The 22,717-nt window shown below is 40.0% G+C and overlaps 1 protein-coding gene across 1 annotated transcript in view; it reads right to left on the reverse strand.

Annotated features, from left to right (window-relative positions):
* The window catches only part of PSMF1 (proteasome inhibitor subunit 1), a 52,678-nt gene that overhangs the window by 23,707 nt on the left and 6,254 nt on the right, over window positions 1–22,717 (reverse strand). Inside the window, exons 2-4 of the mRNA XM_082856754.1 lie at window positions 22,302–22,454; window positions 20,706–20,788; window positions 8,766–8,948 (exon numbers count right to left, since the gene is read on the reverse strand). Of these exons, the coding sequence (XP_082712880.1) occupies window positions 8,766–8,948; window positions 20,706–20,788; window positions 22,302–22,454 (419 nt within the window). The remainder of the gene's footprint in view (window positions 1–8,765; window positions 8,949–20,705; window positions 20,789–22,301; window positions 22,455–22,717) is intronic.

The following is a 22,717-nucleotide window of genomic DNA, read 5'->3' on the forward strand; positions in this document are numbered from 1 at the left end:
AGTCCCATCTGCTAAGAGTGGTATACAGGAGTGATGAGGCTTGGCCCTCTGCCTCACTCCCTCCAATCCACCAGGATCCTGAGCCAAAGACACTAACACCCTCTCTCATCAGCATCCTTCAATGGTTTCCAACTGCCCATGGGGGAAGATTCATGTACCTTCACAGCTGTTATATCCTAGGATTCTGACATGAATTCTTTCTCTAGACAAAATTCAGGGACAGTCCCACGCTTTCAGACCTTGATGCCTCTGGCCTGCTGGTCTCAACCTGGAACAACCTCCCCACGAAAGGAATCTTAGGAAATAATTCAGACACATGAAAAGGAAAAAAGAAAAGGAGCTTAAGGAATAGTTCTCCTCTTCCCCGTGAAGACACAGCTCAGGCAGCACCTCCCCCAAGAAGCCTTTCCTAGGTTACCTATGAAGGATCTCTGTGCTAACCTCTGCAATGGCACTCTTATTTACTCACCTGTCTCCCACGTCAGAGGGAGAGCACATGCCTCAAGAGTAGGAGCCCAGGCCCAGGGATCGCTGAACCCAGAGGGGAACAGTTGCTGAACACAGAATTCACCAAAAATGTGCAAGGCATAGGTCCGGGTGATGCAGATACAAAGAGGTGAAAAAGTAGAGCAAAGGGGATATGCACTTGGAAAAAGCCAATAATCTTGCAATTAGACAAAAAATAACTGAGTGGTAGTATTGTCAAAGATGGGATGAATGCCAGGGCTAGGGGGCCAGGAGTTTTAGCCAACCAAAGGAACACCACCACTGTACCCCTGCCCGGCTCTAACCACACCACCTGTCCTTCCAGGGCTCTGCACAGGACAGGCTTTCAGGCTGGAGCACCCATTCTACCCTACTCTTTGCCTGGCTAACATCTCCTCCTGCTTGGAGGTGAGTCCCTTCTTAGGGAAGCCTTCCCTGAACACCAAGTGTGGTTCAGGTTCCTCTTCCTGCGCGCTCCCAAGTATCCTGTTCATCCCCATGAGATGAGGTAAGAGCAGGAGCATGAATGGCATCATTGGCCTTTGTGAAGCACCCAGCGGGAGATCTAGTGCCCCGCATATAGTGAGCTCAGTAAATACGGTGGACTTAAGAACCTACGTGACTCCTCAGCATCTAAACTTTAAAATAAACTTTTTTACCTTGAAATAGAAGTTGGAAAAGTAGTACAGAGAAATCCTGTGTACCCTCACCCAGTTTTCCCCCATAGTTACAACACCACAAAGATCTCCCTCATGCTATCCCCTCTTATTAACACACCCACAGCCCTGTCCCATCCATAACCTCTGGTAACACTAGTCTGTTTAGTACCTCTATAATTTTGTTATTGCAAAAAATATTATATAAATGGAATCATACAGTGCGTGACCTTTTGGAATTGGCTTTTTTCACTCAGCCTGATGACCTTGAGATCCATGTAACTGTTTTGTGTATCAACAATTCATCCCTTTATATTGCTGAGTAGTATTCCATGGAATGGATGTGTGTTTAATCATTCACCAATTGAAGGACATCCAGGTTGTTTCCAGTTTTTGGCTATTACAAATAAAGCTATTTATGAACATTTGTGGATAGGTTTTTGTGTGGCATAATTTTCATATCTGATAAATGCCCAGGAGTGTGATTCCTGGGTCTTACCATTAAGTGTATGTTTAGTTTAAAAAACTGCCAAACAATTTTCCAGGGTAGCTGTACCATTTTATGTTCCACCAGCAATGTATGGGAGATCCCAGTTCTCTGCACCCTCTCCAGCATTTGGTATCATTACTTTCATTTCAGCTTTTCTAATAGGTGTGAAGTATCTCACTGTGGTTTAATTTGCATTTCCCCAATGGCCAGTAATGCTGAACACATTTTCCTGTGCTTATTTGCCATCTGTATATCCTTTTCAGTGTAACATCTCTTCATATCCTTTGCTCATTTTCTAATTGGATTGTTCATTTTTTTAACCTGTTGAGTTTTAAGATTATCTTTCTAGATACAATTCCTTTGCCAGATATGTGGTTTGCAAACATTCTTTCCTAATCTGTAGGTTATGTTTTTATTCTAACAGGGTCTTTCACAGAACAAAAGTTTTTAATTTTGATGAAGTCCAATTTATCGATTTTTTTTTCTGTTATAGTTTGTGCTTTTATAGTCATATCTAAGAACTCTTCACCAAGCCTTGGATCCTTAAGATTTTCTCCTTTGAGTTCTTCTAAAAGTGTTGTAATATTAAGTTTTACATTTAAATCTATGATCCAATTTGAGTTAAACTGGATTTAAGGTGTGAGGTTTAGGTCAAGGCTCTTATTTTTGCTTGTGACTATCCAATTGCTCCATTGATTTGCTTGTGCACCCCAGTCAAAAGTCAACTGGCTATATGTCTGTGGGCCTATTTCTGGGTTCTCTATTCTGTTCTATTGATCTATGAGTCCATCCATCTAATGTAGCTATATAATAAGCCTGAACATTGGGTAGAGTGATTTCTCCCTCTTTATTCATTTTCAAAATTGTTTTAGCTACTCCAAATCCCTTTGCCTTTCCAGATAACTTCTGGAATAATCTTGCTCTATCTACAGAAATTTTTGTTGGGTTTTTTATAGGAATTCAATTAAACTAGTAAGCTAATTTGTGGAGTATTTGACATCTTTACTATGTTGAGTCTTCCGTCCTTGAACATGTTATGTCTCTCCACTTATTTAGGTCTTCTTTGATTACAGTTTTCAGCATAAAAGTCTTAAACATGTTAGATTTATACCCAAGTATTTTTTTCAGTGATTGTAAACGGTATTGTATCTTAAATGTCTGTTTCCACGTGTTTACTGAAATATAGTGAAATATAATTGACTTCTGAATGTTGAACTGGCATCCTGCAACTTTGCTATTATTTTTTGGGGTAGATTCCTTGATATTTTCCATATAGAGCATTATGTCATCTGTGAATATAAACTTTTACTTTTTCCTTTCTTACCTATATGCCTTTTCATTTTCTTGCCTTAAGAAAGACATGCAAAACTTTCAGTACTATGCTTAATAAGACTGGTGAGAGTGGATATCCTTGCCTTGTTTCTTAGGGGGCAAGAATCCTTTTGCTAGTATAATGTTGGTCCCATAAAATATTTTTTAGGTATTACCAAACCACCCTCTAGTTGAAGGAAAAATACAAAAGTCTCAATCATGGGCGATTATTATCAGTTCTCTTATAGTTTGATCCTGAGAGCCTCATTTCTATTGTTATATATTCACATTTCCAATTAAGCCAAGGTTAGGACCTTTCAATTTTTTTTTTACATCTTTATTGGGATATTTCATGTATCATAAAATTCAGCCACTTAACAATGGTTTTTAGATGTTCACAGTGTTCTAATGTTCTAACTTTAGAACATTTTCTGCACCCTAAAAAGACACCTTGTACCCATTAGTCATTCCCCATTCATGCTCGCTAATCCTTCCACCTCAGCTCCTGGCAACCACTAATCTACTTTCTGTTTCTATGGATCTGCCTATTCTGGACATTTCACATAAATGGCTTTTTTCACTTAGCATAATGTTTCCAAGGTTCACACATGTTGTGACGTGTATCAGTATCAGTACTTCATCCTTTTTTATTGCTGAAATATTCCATCCTATGCATAGATCACACTTCTTTATCCATTCATCAGTTGATGGACATTTAGGTTGTTTCCACTTTTCGGCTATTATGAATAATGCTGCTATGAACATTCATGTACAAAAGTTGTACATGAATATGTGCACAAACAAGTAGTATATCATTGTAATTTGGATTTCCACTTCCTTAATGATTAATGATGAACATCTTTTCACATGTTTATGGGCCACCTGTACATATTAGTTGGAGAAATGTCTATTCAAATCCTTTAACCTTTTTAAAATTGGGTTGTCTTTTCATTACTGAGATGCAAGAGTTCTCTATGTATTCTGGATACAAAGTCTCTTGTCAGATATATGATTTGTAAATGCTTTCTCCTATTCTGTGGGCCGTCTTTTCACTTTCTTGATACTGTTCTTTGATGCAACAAAAGGTTTTATTTTTGTTGAAGTCCAATTCATCTATATTTTCTTTTGTAGCTTGTGCTTTTGGTGTTGTATCTAAGAAACTACCTCTAATACAAGGTCATGAAGATTTATTCTTAAGTTTTCTTCTAGGAGTTTTATAGTTCTATCTAGCTCTTACACTTAGGTCTATGATCCATTTTGAGTCAATTTTTGTGTATAGTTTGAAGAATGGGTCCAACTTCATTCTTTTTCATGTGGATATCCAGTGTCCCAGCACCACTTGAAAAGACTACTGTTTCCCCTATGAACTGTCTTGGCACCCTTGTTGAAATCAATTGCCCATGAATGTACGGGTTATTTCTGGACTCTCAATTCTACTCCCTTGCTTTACATATCCTTAGGCCAATAGCACACTGTCTTAATTACTGTAGCTTTGTAATAAGTTTTGAAGTTGGGAACTGTGAGTCCTCCAACTTTGTTTTTTTAAGATTGTTTTAGTTATTTTGGTTCCCTTGTATTTCCGTATGAATTTTGGGATCAGCCTGCCAATTTCTACCAGAAAAACCCACACGCACAAGCCTCCCCCAACCCCCCTACCCCATACCAAACAAAAAAACTCTGGGATTTTGATTGGGATTGCACTGAGTATGCAGATCAATTTGGGGAGTATTGCCAAATACTGTTTCCCTATCTATGAAACACTGGATATCTTTTTCTTTAAATCTTCCTACTTCTTTCAGCAACATTTTGTAGTTTTCAGTATATAAGTCTTGTACTTCTTTTGTTAAGTTTATTCTTAAGTGTTTTATACCTTTGGGGGTTATTACAAATGAGATTATTTCCTTAATTTCATTTTCAGATTGTTCACTACTGGTGTATAGAAAATGCAATTGATTTTTGTTTACTGATCTTACATCATGTCACGCTGCTGAACTCATTCATTAGCTCTAGAAGGTTTTTAAAAAGGATTCCTTAGGATTTTCTATATACAGGATCCCATGTCATTGGCAAATAAAGATTGCTTTCCTTCTAACTTTCTAATCAGGATACCTTTAATTTCTTTTTCTTGAGTGATTATGCTGGCTAGAATTTCAAGTACCATGTTGTAGAAAAGTAGCAATAGCAGATATCCTTATCTTGTTCCTGACCTTACGGGGAAAGAATTCCATCTTTCTCCATTAAGTAGGATGTTAGCTGTGTGCTTTGGGAGTTGAGAAAGTCTCCTTCTATTGTTGAATGCTTTTATTATGAAAGGGTGTTGGATTTTGTCAAATGCTTTTTCTCTATTGAGATGAACATGTGTTTTTTGTCTACTGTTATATTAATACGGTATATTACACTGATGTATTTTAAGATGTTAAACCAAACATTCCTGGAATAAGTTTCATTTGGTCATGGTGTATAACCCTTTTTATATGTTGCTGGATTTCTTTTGCTAGTATTTTGTTGAGGATTTTTACATTTATATTCATAAGGGCTACTTGTTTGTACTTTTCTTGTGATGTCTTTGGTTTTGGTATCAGGGTAATACTGGCCTCACAGAATGAGTTGGGAAGTGTTCCTCCCTCTTCTTTTTTTTTTTTCGGTACGCGGGCCTCTCACTGTTGGGGCCTCTCCCGTTGTGGAGCATAGGCTCCGGACATGCAGGCTCAGCGGCCATGGCTCACGGGCCTAGCCACTCCACGGCATGTGGGATCTTCCCGGACCGGGGCATGAATCCGTGTCCCCTGCATCGGCAGGCGGACTCTCAACCACCACACCACCAGAGGAGCCCCCTCTTCTATTTTTTGGAAGAATTTTTGAAGGATTGGTATCAATAAAAGACTCATTATTAAGGAAATTTTCAAAGGGACCAAAAAATAGTACAAAGTCTAATTTATGAACACCAATGTACCTTTCCAATCAGTTTCAATAATTATCAGTATTCTACCATTCTGGGCTTCCCTGGTGGCACAGTGGTTAAGAATCCACCTGCCAATGCAGGGGACACAGGTTCGAGCCCTGGCCCAGGAAGATCCCACGTGCTGTGAAGCAACTAAGCCCATGCGCCACAACTACTGAGCCTGTGCTCCAGAGCCCGCGAGCCACAACTACTGAGCCCACGAGCCACAATTACTGAGCCTGTGTGCCAGAACTACTGAAGCCCACGTGCCTAGAGACTGTACTCCGCAACAACAGAAGCCACCATGATGAGAAGCCCATGCACCGCACCAAAGAGTAGCCCCCGCTCGCTGCAACTAGAGAAAGCTATGCACAGCAAAGAAGAACCAAAGCAGCCAAAAATAAATAAATAAAATAAATAAATTAAAAAACAAAATATTCTACCATTCTTATTTCCCCTACACTCATTTCCCAATGTCTCACTCTTTTAGGGGGTGAAATTATTTTAAAGCAAATCCCAGACACATCCTTTCACCGTTAAATATTTCAGTTAATAAAATTATATATATACAATAGACAAAGACTTCTTTTTTTTTTAACATAACCAGAATTTAATTATGTCACCTAAGAAAATTAGCAGTAACATTATCAAATACCTGGTCCCTGTTCAAATTTCCCCAAATATCTCAAAAATAATTTTAGAATTAGTTTATTTGAATCAAGATCAATACAAAGTCCAACACTGGATTTAGTTGATAAGACTCTAATTAACAAGCCCCCTCTCCCTTTTCTCCCCATGCCATTATTTGATGAAAAAAAACAAGATCAATTAATCCGGTAAAAATTTTTCATGTTCCATACATTGGCTGGAACCCATGTATCCTCATGTGTCTTTTTAACTCATTCTTCTACCTCTCATGCTTCTTTTAAACTGGGAGTTCAATCTAGATTCATGTTGTTGTGAACCTACTATTGCATTATATTAGAATTCACAAAGTCTGGCGGTCCCACTTTTAGTGTTAAGATTGACCTATGGGTTCAGGTGCTATCAGTCTGATTCATCCATTATAAAGTTGCTCATCAACCTTTTACCTAATGGTTTTAGCAACCACTGACAATTTGTGCCTAGTCACTACATTATTTCAGTAGAAGCTGCAATATGGTGATTTTCTCATTCTTTCTGTTCTTCCAAGGCTAGGATTTCTTACCTTCATAATTCCAGATTCAGGTCTATGATTCCCAATTAGGATGGCAGAGTCTCCAGGTGCCCTGGAGGTGTTTTTGTGTAAGCCCCGGGGGTGTTTTTGTTTGTCACAGTGATTGGAGAGTGCTTATAGCATTTATAGGCAAAGACCAAAGATGCTTCATGCTCTATAATCCACAGTAGAGCTCCACATAATGAATAATCTACATCCTACACAACTTGCCAAAGTCTTGTTAGACATTCATAGAGATGTAAAGCCTACATAAAATTACCTACCATAAGTTAGTCTAAGGCCATTTTATATGTGAACACAAAGTATTTTTATACTGTTTCAATAAAAATTTTTCCAGAAATGTAACTATAACATAGCACGTGCCTGCTTTTGTTACTGTCGAATTCAAAATAATTCCATATACAAGTGCAAATGCCTATCTTTTCCAGTGTAATCATGCTCAGGCATCTACACAATGAAACACACATTATCTTATTAATTACTCACTTTTTATTTCTCATTTATATTATAGTCAGGACTTTCTACTGATCCTTTTTGAAACTGTCCATTTGGTACAGTTTCATAGATCATCTATGAATTCCATTTTGAGACAGTGAAGGAGACTTCAGAGAATATTTGTTTTGAAATAGGAAGTGAATCTGAGAGACCTGAGAATTACTATCTACTTAAGGTCTAAAAGTCTCCCCCAGTTTGATTGCTGTCCAGGGCTTACCCTTAACTCTTCCCACCATATTCTGGTTGCATCACAACAGAGCACTGTGCTGGAGCAGACAAGCTGTTCCCAACCTTTCAACCACTTTTTATTATCCTCCACTCTCCCCACAGAACCCAATATTTCCAAAGGTTGCCAGAGACTTGCCAATTATTACTTATTATAGTAATTAAACAAATTTCCTATTTATTTAATTAACCAAAGGTATATAATTGCAAAACAGAGTCATTTTTAACAATGGCAGCTAACCCTTATTGAGTGCTTACTATGGCCACACAGTGAGCCCTCCCCCACAACCCCACCATTACTACCACACTGTGGACTCCAAACTGGAACATGCCATCTCAACCAGAGACTAAGGTGTCCCTGGTCCTTGTCTTCTCCCTCAGAGCAGAAGTCTCCAGTCCTAAGTGCTGCCATCCTAATCTGCAAAGACCTTGTATATGACCTGCTCATACCTCATGCTGTTTTGGCAAAGGTTTCAAGTTGTAAAAGAGATCAGGGGACTATAATGAAGTGAAAGGCAAAGAAAGGGAACATTGGGAACATATTCCCTCCAGGAACTTCCAGTATTTCTACATTTTCCCCAAAAGCCTGGTCCAGGGTCCTGCACATACAAAGAGCTCTGGAATAAAAAACTGAACTACCTGGGCAGCAACTCTGGAGGACTGCACACACGCCTCAGAGGCACTGACCCTTGGGCAGACTCAGAGGCTGTGTGTGGCCTCTAGAAAGGAGGCAGGCAGCCTTAGGATGCTGGGTTATTGGGGTGACTAGTAGCAGTACAAGAACTCACTGCTCCACTTACATCTCCACTTTCTATCTCCATATACCAAGACTCTGACAATTCTGTTGAAGACACATGGGGGCCAGACGGGGGTCAAGTGGCAAGATGGTCATGGCTGGACTCCTTCTTCAGAGGCATGGGCTGCCACTGTGGGCTCTGTACTCACCAGGGAGGCTGCCGGCTGGTATGTGGGTGGTGTGGGTGAATCCGGAGTGGGTCAATCTCTCTGGCAGTGGCAGGGGGAAACTCCTGTTGGGGACTTTCGCTAGCCTTGACCCAATGTTCATGGATAGGTGTGATGATCCCAGACACAAGACGAGACCGAAGTTCCTCACTCTTCTTGTAGACCCTGCAGGAAGGACACGAGGTGTCAACTGCTTGCAGCTGGTTGGCAACCCTGTGTATAGTATTGCGGCGGCGGCGGCGGCGGCGGCGCTGATAGCTCTTGGCGACACGCTTGGACTGTTTGCAAGGGTGGGAACGGGCTGCCCGGCGGACCTGGGTGAGGGGAGTAACAGCCTGGCGTTGTCTCCGAGATTTGGGCCTAAGCTTCTTAGGCATCTGAGTTGCCCCTTCTCGTTTACCACCCCATTAGAAAGCGGTGAGGGTGTAGGGGCACAGGGCCTAGACTGGCAACTCCTCTGTACCCTGCCCACCCCACCCCACCCCACCCTCAGCCTCATTGTGTGTTCATCACATGTCATGGGAGGGGTCATGGAAGGCAAGTCTCCATGGGGATGATGAACCAGGTTCCTAGTCCAAGTAGGCAGGGCTCTCAGGGCTTAATGTCCAATTCTGTCACTAACTCAGGGGCCCTTGGAAGGCTGCTCTAGGCCTTTTTTCTCTGCTGGTGAGAGACAAGCAATGTGAGCTATAGCTGAAGTGTTGAGGCAGACTGAGGTAACAGGGAGTGGGCAGGACTCCACAGAGTTCCTAAAAATCTGGTGTTTTAAAATGAGCCATATCCGGGGTCAAAAAGCAAACCGTATAAATCAGGGACATAGATTGGTGGTTGCCAAGGGGGAGGGGGGGTGGGAGAGGGTTGGATTGGGAGTTTGGATTAACAGATGCAAGCTAGTATATATAAAATGAATAAACAAGGTCCTACTGTATAGCACAGGGAACTACGTTCAATATCCTGTGATAAACCATAATGGAAAAGAATATGACAAAGAATGTATATACATGTATAACTGAATCACTTTACTGTACAGCAGTAATTAACACAACATTGTAATTCAACTATATTTCAATAAAAAATAAGTTAAAAAAAGCAAACCTCATAAATGTCAAAAAAAAACTGAAATCATACAGAGTATGTTCCTCGACCACATGGAATCATACTAAGCATCAAAACTGGAAGGAAGTCTCTAAATACATGGTGTTAAGCAATACAATTCTAGATAATCCATGGATCAAAGAGGAAGTCTTGAAAAAAATACAAAGTACTGAATAATAATAAAAGTACAACAGATTAAATTATGTGAGATTATAGCTAAATGAGATTATAGCTAAACAGTGTTGAGAGGAAACTTTATAGCACTAAATGTTTACATTGGAAAAGAGGAAAGAAATCAACAATTTAAATTCTAACCTCAAGAACCTAGAAAAAGAAGAGCAAATTAAACCAAAAGCAAGCAGAAATAAGGAAATAATAAAGAATAAAAATAAATAAATGAGAAAACAGAAAAACAAGAGAAAATTAAAAAGACAAAAAACTGGTTCTTCCAAAAAATGAACAAAACTGATAAACTTCCAGCAAGAGCAGCAAACATAAAAAGAGAGAAGACACAAATCACCAATATCAAGAATGCAATGGGATATTATAACAAATTTGTTGCCACTGATAGGATAAGAGAATACTAATAACAACATAATTGAACAACTTAGAATAGACTAATTCTTCAAAAACCACGAACTGTAACAACTTAGGCAAAATGAAATAGATAATCTGAATAGTTCTATTAAAGTAACACAATTCCTACTTAAGCACCCCCCAAAAGAAATATCCAGGTCCACATGATTTCAGTGGAGAACCCTACCAAACATTTAAAGAATTAACACCAATTTACAGTCACTTCCAGAAAATACAAGAGAAGGGAACATTTCCCAATTCATTTTTATGAGGCCAGTATTATGCTGATATCAAATCCAGACAAAGACAGTACAAAAAAAAGAAAACTACAGGGCTTCCCTGGTAGCGCAGTGGTTGAGAATCTGCCTGCCAATGCAGGGGACACGGGTTCGAGCCCTGGTCTGGGAAGATTCCACATGCCGCGGAGCAACTAGGCCCGTGAGCCACAACTACTGAGCCTGCGCGCCTGGAGCTTGTGCTCCGCAACAAGAGGGGCCACGACAGTGAGAGAGGCCCGTGCACCGCAAAGAAGAGTGGCCCCCGCTTGCCCCAACTAGAGAAAGCCCACGCACAGAAATGAAGACCCAACACAGCCAAAAATAAATAAATAAATAAAATTAAAAAAAAAAAAAAACAAAAAACTACAGACCACTATTTCTCATGAACTTGGATGCAAAAATGCTCAACAAAATATTAACAAATTAAATTCAAAAATATATAAAAGACTTAATACCATAGGAGTTATTGTATGTACGCAAGGCTGGTTCAATAGTTACAAATCCCTACATATCAATAAGCTAAGAAAATGATATGGTTATATCAATTGATACAGAAAAGGTATTTTACAAAATCCAACACGATAAATCCATTCATGATAAAAACTCTCAAAAACCAGGAATAGAAGAGAACTTCCTCAACATGATACAGAGCATCTACAAAAACACTACAGCTAACAATATACTTAGTAATGAAAGACTGAGTACTTTGTCTTTAAGACTGGGAACAAGGTAAGGATGTTCTCTCTAACCACTCTTATTTAACATAATACTGGAAGTTCCAGCCACTTCAGTAAGGCAAGACAAAGAAAATGCACACAGATTAGAAAACAAGGGATGAAACTGCTCCTATTTGCAGATGACATGCCAGTCTACCTTGAAATTCCCAAGGAATTTACCAAAAAAACCCCTCCAAGAACACTACGAATTCAGCAAGGTGACAGGATAAAAGATCAACACACAAAAATAAACTGCATTTCTATATACTAACAGTGGACATTTGAAAATCAAAACCAAGGACAGAACACCATTTATAATCACCTCTCACACCCGAAAAGAACAAAACACATGTCCAGGACCTATATGCTAAAAATTATAAAATGATGATGAAAGAAACAGAGCAAGACCTAAATAAATGGAGAGACATACCACATTCATAGTAAAAATGTCAACTTTTTCCATTTTAGGTTTAATGATCTGTAAGTTTAATGCAAATCCTATCAAAATCCCAGCAAGGTTTTTTATGGACAAAGAGAAGTTTACTCTAAAGTTTATACAGAAAGGCACAGACTCAAGAATAGTGAAAACTATCTTGACAAAGAAGAATTGGGCGATCTTGAATGGCTCTACTCAATATTCAGGTATACTATTGATACACAGTTACAATAATAGATACTGTGTGACACTGGCAGAAGAACAGACACAAAGATCAATGGAAAAAAAAAGAGAACCCAGAAATAAACCAACACAAGTACAGACAACTGATTTTTGACACAGCTGCAAAAGCAATTCAATGACAAATGGTGTTGGAGCAACTGGATATCCACAGGCAAGAAAATGAACCTCTCCCTAAAGCACACAACTTATACAAAAATTACTTTAAAATAGACCACAGGCTTAAATGTAAAACATAAAACTATAAAATGTTTAGAAAAAGAAAACAGGAGAATAGCTTTGAGATCTAGAACAAGGCAAAGAGTTCTTACACTTGACGCCAAAAGCTTGATCCATAAAAGCAAAAATTTATCAAATAGCTATTATCAATTAAAAACTTATGCTTTGCAAAAGACCTTGTCAAGTGAATGAAAAAACAAACTACAGGCTGGGAGAAAACATTTATAAACCAACATCCAACAAAGGAATTGCATCTGAAATATACAAGGAACTGTCATTAGCTATCAGGGAAATGCAAATTTGAAACCACAATGCAATACTACTATACATCAGAATAACTAAAATGAAAAATAGCGATAACACCAGAAACTGGTGAAGATACAGAGAAACTAGCACTCATACACTGGTGGTGGATACGTAAAATGGTACAGACACTATGGAAAACTGTTTGGCAGTTTCTTAAAAAACTAAACATGCAATTACCTTTGAACTCTTGGCATTTATTGTAGAGAAATAAATATGTCCACACAAAAGCCTGTACATGTATGTTCATAGCACTTTTATTCGTAATAGCAACAAATGAAACAACTCAGATGTCCTTCAACTAGTGAATGGTTAAACAAACTGTGAAATGCCATGCCTACCATACCATGAAATACTACTCAGCAAGACAAAGGGACAAACTATTGATGCATGCAACAACTCAGATGGATCACAAGGGTATTATGCTGAGTGAGAAAGGCCAATCCCGAAAGTTACATACTGTATGATTCCATTTATATAACATTTTTGAACACTCCCTAACACCATACACGAAAACAAACTCAAAATGGAATAAAGACCTAAATGTAAGGCCGGATACTACAAAACGCTTAGAGGAAAACAGAGAACACATTCTGACATAAATTGCAGCAAGATCTTTTTTGATCCGTCTCCTAGTGTAATAAAAATAAAAACAAAAATAAACAAGTAGGACCTAATTAAACTTAAAAGCTTTTCCACAGCAAAGGAATCATAAACAAAACAAAAAGACAACCCTCAGAATGGGAGAAAATATTTGCAAATGACTAGACGACCAAGGGTTTAATCTCCAAAGTATACAAACAGCTCATGCAGTTCAATATCAAAAAAAAACCTCAATCAAAAAACGGGTGGAAGATCTAAACAGACATTTCTCCAAAGAAGACATACAGATGGCTAAAAAGCACATGAAGAGATGCTCAACATCACTAATCATTACAGAAACAAAAATCAAAAGTACAATGAGGTTATCACCTCACACGGGTCAGAATAGCCATTATCAAAAAATCTACAAACAATAAATGCTGGAAAGGGTGTGGAGAAAAGGGAACCCTCCTACGCTGTTGGTGGGAATGTAAATTGGTTTAGCCACTATGGAGAACAGTATGGAACTTCCTTAAAAAACTAAAAATAGAGCTACCATATGATCCAGCAATCCCTCTGTGGGTATCTATCCAGAGAAAACCATAACTCAAAAAGATACATGCTCCCCTATGTTCACTGCAGCCCTATTTACAATAGCCAGGACATGGCAGCAACCTAAATGTCCATCGACAGAGGAATGGATAAAGATGTGGCACACATATACAATAGAATATTACTCAGCTGTAAAAAAGAACGAAATAATGCCATTTGCAGCAACATGGATGGACCTAGAGATTGTCATACTGAGTGAAGTAAGTCAGACAAAGACAAATATCATATGATATCACTTAGATGTGGAATCTAAAAAAATGGTACAAATGAACTTATCTACAAAACAGAAGTAGAGTCACACATGTAGAAAACAAACATGGTTATCGGCGGGGTGAGGGATAAATTGGGAGACTGGGATTGACATACACACACTACGACATATAAAATAGATAACTAATAAGGACCTAATATATATAGCACAGGGAACTCTACTCAATACTCTGTAATGACCTATATGGAAAAGAATCTAAAAAAGAGTGGTATATATATATATGTATAACTGATTCACTTTGCTGTACACTTAAAACTAAAACAACATTGTAAATCAACTATACTCCAATAAAAATTTAAAAAAAAAAAGACAAAATTTTAGAAATGGAGAATAAATGATGGTTGCCAGGGGGTGAAGGGTGGGGAGGGGGAGTGGGTGTGGCTATAAAAAAGCATCAGGAAGGATACTTGTGGTGATGGAAATACTTACTGTCAGTGTATCAATGTCAATATCCTTACTATTAATATTTAAGGTAGTTTTATACAATGTTATAATTGAGGTGAAATGTATAAAGGTAAAATGTATAAAGGATACAAGTCTCTCTGTATTATACCTTACAACTTACAACTGCATGTAAGTCTACAGTTATCTCAAAATAAAAAGTTTAATTAAAAAATCACTTATTACATAACCATAAAATCACTGAGATTAGACTAGATCAGTGGTTTCAGGGCTTCTCTGGCATGGAAGGGGGCCCAGGAAGGGCAATGGAGAAAGCCAAGTGGATAGGGCACAAGGACCACCATTTGCTGTCCCTACTCTTTCCTCCAGAATCCTAAAGAACATGAAGAGATAATTGTACACCCATGTTCAAAGAAGCATTATTCAAAGTAGCCAAAAGGTGGAAGCAATGTAAGTGGCCATGAATACCTAGGACAGATGAACGGATAAACAAAATATGGTCAATACAGACAATGGAATATTATGCGTGCTTGAATAAAGAGTTCCATGACTAAAAAGTGTAATACCTGCAATGGTTTAGAAGTTCTAAGGGCCTGTGGTCCATACATCCCTACAAAGATCAGGTTCCTACTTAGAACACAGAACTTTGTACACCATGCTGCTTCCCTGACCAAGTTGGGTAGCGGGGATATATCTAAGTCCTCTTTCCTTTCAGTCAGATGAACTGTGTGTGATACAGGTGGAAGCCCTCTGATCTCCCTATGCAAAAGGTTTACCTGTAGAACTCAGGTCTGATTAAAAAACTACTAAGTCCTGAAGGAGAAGTTCTCGCATGATTTCTAAGCCTTAGGAGAACTGCCATTTTGGTAGTAGCAAAAGACAGCCTGTCATCCTAACATAGTAGAGGCATGACAGAAAGGAACAGGTTTATACTCCTTAGCAAATCAGTTTGCTCAACTAGGGGCACAGATTTCTACCTAGAACAGACATGACATGCCATGACGACCTAACAAGGAGGGCCAGATGGTGGAAGGGGGCCAGAAGCAGGCAGCTCAGTGCTGCTGCCAGAAAGGCAGAGGAGAGGGAGGGCCTTATGATCAGGAGAGAGACCCATACCCCAGCTCTCTGAGCCTCAGTTTCCACGGAGATGATTCCTTGTGATCAGATTTCTTTCCGTTTGCATATTCATGAAGGGCGGGGCCCAGCACTAAGCACTCTGTGCTGACATCTCATCTCATTTTCAGAACACTCTGAGGTAGTCCTACTATGTCATTTTACAGCAATCAAAACACACCCCCCAAGCACACACAAAACAACAAATGTTAATTAAAAAAGAAACGGAGATATTATCACCGTTTCTCTCTCAGTATTGCTGAGGGGACTAAATGCTCTCAGGAGCATGGCCAGCCTGGTGTACAGGCCTGGGTTTTTCCAGAGGCTTTGTCCTCTCCCAATGGAATTCCAGAATGAAAAAGTCAAGAGAGAGACCACACTCTCAGTGTCCTTCCCTTACCCTCTGAAGGGGTGAGGTAGGGTCATGGTGTGGACAGCACCCAGAAAAGCAGCTCTGCCAAGGCCAGGCCTGGCCTCACTTCACTCCTTCATTCCTTTGTCTACTGTGTGAAAAAGACCCAGATCCTGCCCTCAAGGAGATCACAGGCTAGTAGGCAGTTAATCATAAAATACCCACTTATTAAATGCTTAAAAGGTTCAAACATGGGGGGAGCAGGGGAGGCTTCTCTGAGGAGCTGATGTTTAAATGGAAACTGAAGGAAGAAGAGTAGTTGGCTGTGGGAAGAGGCTGGGGAGAGCACTCTCGGCCAAGGGGAGAGCGCTGAAGAGGGAGGAGGCACACGCACCACAGCTGAGACACCGGAACTAAGTGGGAAGTGGCAAACGATGAGGTTAGAGGGGCTGGGCCCTAGGCTTTAGGCCTCATCAAGGATTTTGTTCTTCATCCCTGGAGAAATGAACACTCACTGAAGGGTTTGGGGTTTTTTTTTTAGATTTAATTTGTAAGAAATTTACCAACTCTGTAACCAGTTTAAGTGTACGGTTCAGTAGTATTAAGTATATTCACGTTGTTGTGCTATCACCACCACCACCTATCTTCAAAACGCTTCCTCTTACAAAACTGAAACTCTGTACCCATTCAACAATAATTCCCTATTCTCCCCTCTTCCAGTCCCTGGCAACCACTATTTTACTTTCTGTCTCTATGAGCCTGACTATTCTAGGTACTTCATATACGTATTACCATATAGAATTTGTCTTGTGATTGGCTTATTTTGTTTAGCACAATGTCCTCAAGGTTTATCCATGCTGAAGCATTTGTTAGCATTTCCTTCCTTTTTAAAGCTGAGTAATATTCCATTGTCTGTATATACCACATTTTGTTTATCCGTTCATCTGTCCTAGGTATTCATGGGCACTTACACTGCTTCCACCTTTTGGCTACTATGAAAAACGCTTCTATGAACGTGGGTGCACAATTATCTCTTTGAGACCCTGCTTTCAGTTCTACTGGGTTTATGTCTAGAAGTGGAATTGCTGGATCATATGGTAATTAATTTTCTGAGAAACCACCACACCATTTTTCATAGTTGCTGTACCATTTTACATTTTCACCAACAGTGTACAAGGGTTCCAATTTCTCCACATCCTTACTAACTGTTATTTTGTTTTTTTGATAGTAGCCTTCCTAACATGTGTGAGGTGGTATCACTGAGGGATTTCAAGCAAGACTTTTGTTTTGTTTTTTTGCGGTACGCAGGCCTCTCACTGTTGTGGCCTCTCCCGTTGCAGAGCACAGGCTCCGGACGCGCAGGCTCAGTGGCCATGGCTCACAGGCCCAGCTGCTCCGCAGCATGTGGGATCCTCCCAGACCGGGGCACAAACCCACGTCCCCTGCATCGGCAGGCGGACTATCAACCACTGCGCCACCAGGGAAGCCCCCAAGCAAGACTTTTAATCATAACCTGATCTGTGTTTTAAAAACGCTGGTCCAACTGCTGTGTGGGAAACTGACTGGAGGGTGATGACCAGGAGTGGAAGTTGGGATCTCCTCACACAGAGGATGCATGAAAGAAGGATGGAGACAAAGAGGGGTGGCCAGAATGATGCGGGCAGGTTGTCCGAAGTCTGAGAGAAGTGGAGCGGGTTAAAGATGGTTATCGCTGATTAGATGCAATTAAATCCAACAGGGTTTCCAGGCAGTTCTCATGACTGAATTTATAGTGATGCCAGGCTTCCTCCAAAACCCTGAGGAGGTCAATGAGGATGGGGATAAAGTCCCCAAAATGGAATAAAGTGGAAACAAATGGGCCCAACTATCTATCAAACAGATAATTTCATTACACTGATGAACCAACAAGCATTAAATCTAAGTACATTTTGAACACAATACTCTGACAATATATATGCTCAGTGGGACACAGTCAAAGGACAAAAAGAACTGGAAAGAAATTGTATTTGTGACTTTACTTAGTAGATCTGTTCTTGGTCGGCACTGATGTAGCAGTTCAAAAACTATCTGTGTGTATTTTAGAATCAAACAAATGAGTAAGTATTTTGAGGCTGTTGGGCATCAGGGTTCTCAACAGAGAAGGGAGTTACAAGTACAGAATAAGAGAATACAAATTCTGCAGTGTTAGATTAAAAATAAAAGTATCAGTTTGAAATGTTAAGAAAAAAAAAAAACTCCAGGAAAGTTTCCTAGCTCTGTTCTCTGAAAAAGCCTGAAAGCAATGACATCCTTCATATTAATGAGCACACTCAGGGCCCAGATTTTGGAAACTATTATCCACCAACAGAAATCATGTGTCCTTAGAAAAATCCCTGGTTTCAAGGCAGGGGCAAGTAAAGTACAAGGTGAGGGCAGAACACCTTATTGTGCCAGGAAGTGTGAAAACGCTCTGACATGGTGACATGTCAAAAAGACAGGTGAGGTAGCCTGAGAGAATTCCTACTGGTCAACTCTGGAACAAGCTGAGCATTCAAAGAATGACAGAAATGGAATGTAACTTTGAATAAAAAATAACCCAGGAGTCTATTTTGATATTTTAAAAATTAAAAATAGGGACTTCCCCGGTGGCGCAGTGGTTAAGAATCCACCTGCCAATGCAAGTGACGTGGGTTCGAGCTTGGTCCGGGAAGATCCCACATGCCGCAGAGCAGCTAAGCCCGTGCGCCACAACTACAGAAGCCCGCGTGCCTAGAGCCTGTGCTCTGCAACAAGAGAAGCCACCACAATGAGAAGCCCGCACACCGCAACGAAGAGTAGCCCCTGCTCGCCTCAACTAGAGAAAGCTCACGTGCAGCAATGAAGACCCAACGCAGCCAAAAATCAATTTAAAAATTTAAAAAATTAAAAATAAGGGGGACAGAGAATAGAAAGCTTTTAATTAAAAAAATCTAACTAATAAATGTAGAAAGAATTATAAACATAGAAAATTACTGTTTTATAATCATCACAGTAATAGCTGATTCATGCAAGAATCATCAACAGATGCTAAAACCACTGGGTAAAAGACTGTTGGGAGGCAGAAAATTCAGTCTGCTAATACAATACCACAGATCACTTATTAAACACAAAGGAAAACAGATGCCTTTACTGGAGAGAAAGGTGGCAGATACTGTCATAACCAAATGATCAAACTGAACAAAATCAACAATAAGACAGATGTCACGTGCCTGATGTAAAACACTTAGGAGAACACAGCTTCCCTTACATAGTGTTCTTGTTGAAAATGTTCAACCTGAATCAAATGATGAGGAAACAATCTGAATGTTCTACACAACAACTGACCTCAAGTCTTCAAAAATACCAATGCTAAGAACAACAAAAGTCTAGGAAACTGTTCTAGATGAAAGGTAATTGAAAAAACGTGAAAATAAATGCAATGTGTGGTATTTGGTTGGATAAGAAAAAAAATACCTCAAACCTAAAACCAAAAGACTAGCTAAAAAGGACACTGCTGGGATGACTACAGAAATCTGAACATGGACTGTGTATTAAATGACATTAATGCATCAATCCTACATTTCCTAATTGTGGTAACAGGAGGATGTCTGTTTAAGAACAAGGAGATACATGATGAAATATTTAGGGGTTAAGGTTTTTAAAGTCTGGAAATAATTCTCAGATGGTTCAAGAACAAAAAAGCATACAGAAAAACTAAGCAAAAGTGGCAAAATGTTAAAAATTGGTGAACCTAGGTGACGGGTATATGGGTGTTCATTGTAATATTTTTGCCAACCCTCTTTTCTGTGGGGTTGCAAATTTCAAAATAAAAAGTCAAGACAAGTCAGACTCGAAGAAAATACTTGCAAAACACATATATGATTAATGACTGTTACCCAAAATATACAAAGAACTCCTAAAACTCAACCATAAGAAAACTCGATTAAAAAATGGGCCAAACACCTGGGCACCTCACCAAAGAAGATACATAGATGGCAAATAAGCATATGAAAAGATGCTCAACATCATATGTCATCAGGGAACTGCAAATTAAAACAAAAATGAGATACCACTACACACCTATTAGAATGGCCAAAATCTGAAACACTGACAAGGATGTGGAGCAACAGGGAATTCTCATTCACTGCCAGTGGGAAGGCAAAATGGTACAGCCACTTTGGAAGACAGTTTGGCAGTTTCTTACAAAAGTAAACACATTCCAACACCACCAAGAATGGAATCTGGGTGATAATGTGTGCCAGCGTAGGTTCATCAACTATAACAAATGCACTATTCTGGGCAGGACTGTGAGAGTGCGGGGCAGGGGGGAGGTTCAAGGAAACTCTCTGCACTTACCACTCAATTCTGCTGTGAACCTAAAACTGCTGTAAAAAATGAAGTCTATTTTAAAAATTGGGGGATGGAGTGTACCAGATTAGGTACACTTTTTCCTCCTAGGAACTCACTCCGACTGACTCCACTGGCTAGGCCCCATCTCTACCCTGTAGACTTGTGGACTCTTGACTGCATCATTTTATTTCAAGTGGCATTTCCCACGTGAATCTTCTCTTCAAATAAACAGAAAAGAGAAATGAGAAGTGACTGTGCCCAAGAGAGAAAGATCCTTCTGTTAACCCTCCTCCATTCTCTGACACCTCAAGTCCATTCCTTATATCTGACCACTGGTTCTCTCTTCTTTTTCCCAGGGGAAGGCCAACCCTTAGAAATACCTGTGGAAGTCAACCAGGTGATCTGAATCGATATAATCATTCAAGTTCAGGGTCAAGTCTGACACTTGCTGTGAGCCATGTTCCTAGAAAAATGAAAATAGAAAATGAGAGACTGGGGTATTTCTGGTCTAATGAGTAAGTGGCGGGGCGGTGGGGGGAGAGGAACAATTTAATACTCAACCTAAAGAAATACAAAGAGACATATATAAGGACTGTTCGTAATAGATGAAGTGCATGTCTCATGCTTGGGGACTTCTCTGATCTAGGAATAATGCCTTTCTGAGGCAGAGCCCAGAAAAACCTACTTCCCAGGCTCTTTTGCAGCTTGGACACAGGCATGTAACTGAGGTGCCAAATGGATGCACAACTTCAACTTGGAGGTGAGCACCATGGATAAACAGGCTGAGTAAGGGGCAGACGTCTTGCTATCAAGAGTAGCAGCAGAGGCAGCAGGGGTCACAACATCAGTGGCTCCTAAGAAGGGGCACCTGGGTTGGCAGTCAGCCAGTACCTAATGCCCTGGGGTGGTGGCAGCAGCAGTGGTTTCCATGGCATGGTTTGGAGCAATGCCCTGGAAGCCCAGCCTTGAAACTGTTTCTCCAGCCCTCCCAACAATTCAGTGAGTTATCCCAGTTCTTTTAATAAACCTGACTGTTTAAACAAACCTGAGGGGATTCTGTCGTTTATAACTAAGAACGCTGTGTGATACAAAATCTAAACGTTCATCAAAAGGGAGACAGATAAACAAATTATGGTATTATGGAATACTACATAGTGGCTAAAATGAATAAGCTATAGCTATATACATTCCCATGTAAAGACCTCCAAAACATACTGAGGGAAAAAAAGCAAAGTGCAGCACAATACAGACTGCATGATACTTTTGTACAAATACAGACAACCAGGCCAAACTTAAAAAAAGAGTCACTGCCCTCAGGGTGCTTATAGTCTACATTACATAGACTACAGAATATTCTGCTATAGTGGTAGAATACAAATATTACACCAAAGCATAAATAAGCACACTAATTACAAACTGTGTTAAGTACCAGGCAGGAAAATAAAATGATGAAGCAGAGGCATAATTTAGATTTTTCTGGCAGATGAGAGTAAGTAGTCAGCACTGAACTTTTTGAGTAAGTGAAAAACAAGAGGGAGTCAGTCAGGCTAAAGGAAGGGTGGAGGGTGTGTATCTGTGTGAGGCGGCAATAGTACAGAGGAAGAGCTTTCCAGCATAGGAAACATGAAGTATACAGGCTCCAAGGTGGCAGAAAGCTAAGCTTATCTACAGAACTAAAAGTAGCCCCCGAGGCTACAATAAGCTTTTTTCTCCCAAGCTGTCCCTGAATGGATTTACCTTAATTTACTTAACTATTCCTCTGTGAAGGAAAGTCCCTCCTCTTACAGTAATAGGCAGGGAACATCTCTGAACACAAAGCATTTCTACATTTAGGGTCCTGGCCTCAGAATAAAGTTCTGGAAGTAGGATCACTGAGTAAAGTCTTCACAAACATTGAGGGTTCTTAAATGGGTTTCAAAAAGGCGATCCCAAGATCTACTCCCATCAGCAGAGCCCTCTGTGTCCTAGGGACTCACCAGCACATTGATGATCATGCTGTTCTCCACAGTGACAGCCTTCACAAGGAGCTTTCTGGACCCATCCTTTGACTCATACCGGAGGACATACAGGTCTTTATTGTTGTTCCATTCCGCTGGCAGCAGTTCTGATTTCTTATCATTGGGACCCGGCTGAGAAGACACCAGAGATGAGAGGTGAAAGATCATGACCTCAGATCTAAAAAGGACCTTACAGATAATCTAATCCCACTCCCTCACTTCACTGATGAAGACACGGAGGTCAGGAGAAGTAAAATGTCCAAGGTCCTACAGCAAGTCAGAGGTCTGGGGTCTCTGGACTCCTGCTCTAGTGATCCTCCCTCATATCTGACTGCCTTTGTGACAGAGCACTGGAACCTGTCAAGAATCTGTAGCCTTGGTTTAAAAATCTCTTC

Source organism: Leucopleurus acutus (genome assembly GCF_964270905.1).
Source record: "Leucopleurus acutus genome assembly, chromosome: 16".
NCBI classification, from domain to species: Eukaryota; Metazoa; Chordata; class Mammalia; order Artiodactyla; family Delphinidae; genus Leucopleurus; species Leucopleurus acutus.